Source organism: Lottia gigantea (genome assembly GCF_000327385.1).
Source record: "Lottia gigantea unplaced genomic scaffold LOTGIsca_49, whole genome shotgun sequence".
NCBI lineage: Eukaryota > Metazoa > Mollusca > Gastropoda > Lottiidae > Lottia > Lottia gigantea.
In genome coordinates this window covers 464621-467327 of record NW_008709687.1, presented here as the reverse complement: position 1 = coordinate 467327, position 2707 = coordinate 464621, and the positions used below count along the sequence as shown (strand labels likewise).

At 29.1% G+C, this 2707-nt stretch overlaps 1 protein-coding gene across 1 annotated transcript in view; it reads right to left on the bottom strand.

The window, feature by feature from the left end:
- Nucleotides 1–2038: 2038 nt before the first annotated feature.
- LOTGIDRAFT_125339 (hypothetical protein) overlaps nt 2039–2707 on the bottom strand; it is a gene marked incomplete at both ends in the record, with an annotated part of 3634 nt that continues 2965 nt past the window's right edge. Inside the window, one exon of the mRNA XM_009061557.1 lies at nt 2039–2512. Coding sequence (XP_009059805.1) covers nt 2039–2512 — 474 coding nt within the window. The remainder of the gene's footprint in view (nt 2513–2707) is intronic.

Below are 2707 nucleotides of genomic sequence, written 5' to 3'. Positions count from 1 at the left end.
TGAAATGAAATGGAGTTTTATATGCTACTGTTCTGTATCTTATTGGACTAATGAAATAAAATAGAGTTTTATATCCTACTGTTCTGTATCTTATTGGACTAATGAAATGAAATACAGTTTTATATCCTACTGTTCTGTATCTTATCTGACTAATGTAATAAATTAGAGTTTTATATCCTACTGTTCTGTATCTTATCTGACTAATGTAATAAATTAGAGTTTTATATCTTACTGTTCTGTATCTTATTGGACTAATGAAATGAAATGGAGTTTTATATCCTACTGTTCTGTATCTTATGGACTAATGAAATGAAATAGAGTTTTATATCCTACTGTTCTGTATCTTATCTGACTAATGTAATAAATTAGAGTTTTATATCTTACTGTTCTGTATCTTATTGGACTAATGAAATGAAATGGAGTTTTATATCCTACTGTTCTGTATCTTATTGGACTAATGAAATGAAATAGAGTTTTATATCCTACTGTTCTGTATCTTATTGAACTAATGAAATGAAATGTAGTTTTATATCCTACTGTTCTGTATCTTTATATTCGACTAATGAAATGAAATTGAATGTTCTGTTTCTATCAAGAATATTAACAAATATCGACAAAAGTACATATTTTCTTACTTGCTACGACCAAAGAAAATTTCAAAAATAATACAAAAATATAGATCAATTATCGTGTCGTTTTATGTAGAATTTTTAATCAGATCTGATGAATTCAATAGGTAAAAACAAAGAAAAACATTTTTGAAAAAAAAAACAGAACTTTGATGCTATATCCTGGGCAGAACTCTGAGGGTTTTTTTTACAGAGTTCGACCGAGCGTAGAATAAACAAGGTCTATAATACAATACGATCAAATATTTATAACCAGTAAAAATAATATAGTTTCTGTCTACTGAACACCTATACACCGTAAAGTGTAATTTTCATTTTCAGTTTTAGCTGCAATGTTCCAGTATTCCCAGGAAGAATGGTGCCTGATATCTGAACAAGATTATTGTGTTCATTGTATTCCTTCTAAGTCTTATACCTTGACTGTAAAAGTCACCTTTCCATCACGGAATGCAGCCAGAGAATACAGACAATCAGAGCCACGACAGAAACATTATGGCTTTGTGTTCACAGAGTTTCTGTCAAGGCCTCTGATTGTCTATATTCGCTTAGCGAGTCCAATTAAATCGCTTCATTTACGAACTTCCATGATACAAGAAAGGTTGCTTTTGCAGTCAATGTATAAGACGCAGTTCGAATAGCTTGCGAGAGATAAATAGCATTCTGGGTAATGAAATGGATTGTAAAGAGGTTTTCTGAACTTTTATATGTATCAGGGACACTGATAGCATCAATTTGCACCATTCCAATTTTTAATCAGACGTAATTCCACTAAAATAAGGTTTTGACGTTATTCTAATTATTGAAGCATGATATTGATGCACGTCTGACTGAAAGTTGAAATGGTTCAGATGACCCTGATATATGCAAAAGTTCGTAAAACTTCGTTACAATTCCTTTAAGACGGGAAAGGAATCATAAAGCCGGTTGGTTTTAACTTTTTATTCAGTCAAAGCAAGGCAACATATATTGCAAAATAAGTATATAATTATATCATAATATTTATCATTAACTTATCCCGAATGTTCTGTCCGGCATTGTGTCTCTTTGCTCTGTTTTGACATCACCAATAGCACCATTTGTCCAAATTTGTGTACAAGGACATCTTCACAATGCCAAGCCTTGACTGCAATAGTCACTATTTTCGTGGAAAGAAAGGTAGTTATTGCAGTCAAGGTAATAGACGCAGTTCTTAATAGCTTGACATTGTGAAGATGTCCTTATACACAAATCGAATATTTTCAAACACAGACCATTCGGTTGTAAAGGACTAAAACCTGAAAATACAAAGACAACATATTTTTTTGGTCATTGATTTTAGCTAAAGTCCTAGAGTACTTAGGAGTTTTATTTCATGTAAATAAAATACTTTTTAAATATAATTTGAGAATATCGATCAGAAAGCACACTAATTAGAAATTTAAATAAGAAAAGTGTAAATCAATCAAAATTGTTACCTTATCATAAATTAACAGCAAATGAAATTTTACCTCACTATAAATGAAAAGTAAATGCAATTTTACCTCATAATAAATTAACAGCAAATGAAATTTTACCTCATAATGAATTAACAGCAAATGAAATTTTACCTCATAATAAATTGACAGCAAATGCAATTTTACCTCATAATAAATTAACAGTAAATGAAATTTAACCTCATAATAAATTAACAGTAAATGAAATTTTACCCCATGATATATTAACAGCAAATGCAATTTAACCTCATAATAAATTAACAGCAAATGCAATTTTACCTCATAATAAATTAACAGTAAATGCAATTTTACCTCATAATAAATTAACAGTAAATGCAATTTTACCTCATAATAAATTAACAGCAAGTGCAATTTTACCTCATAATAAATTAACAGTAAATGTAATTTTACCTCCTAATAAATTAACAGCAAATCCAATTTTACCTCATAATAAATTTACAGCAAATGAAATTTTACCTCATAATAAATTGACAGTAAAAGAAATTTAACCTCATAATAAATTGACAGTAAAAGAAATTTAACCTCATAATAAATTAACAGCGAATGCAATTTTACCTCATAATAAATTAACAGTAAATGCAATTT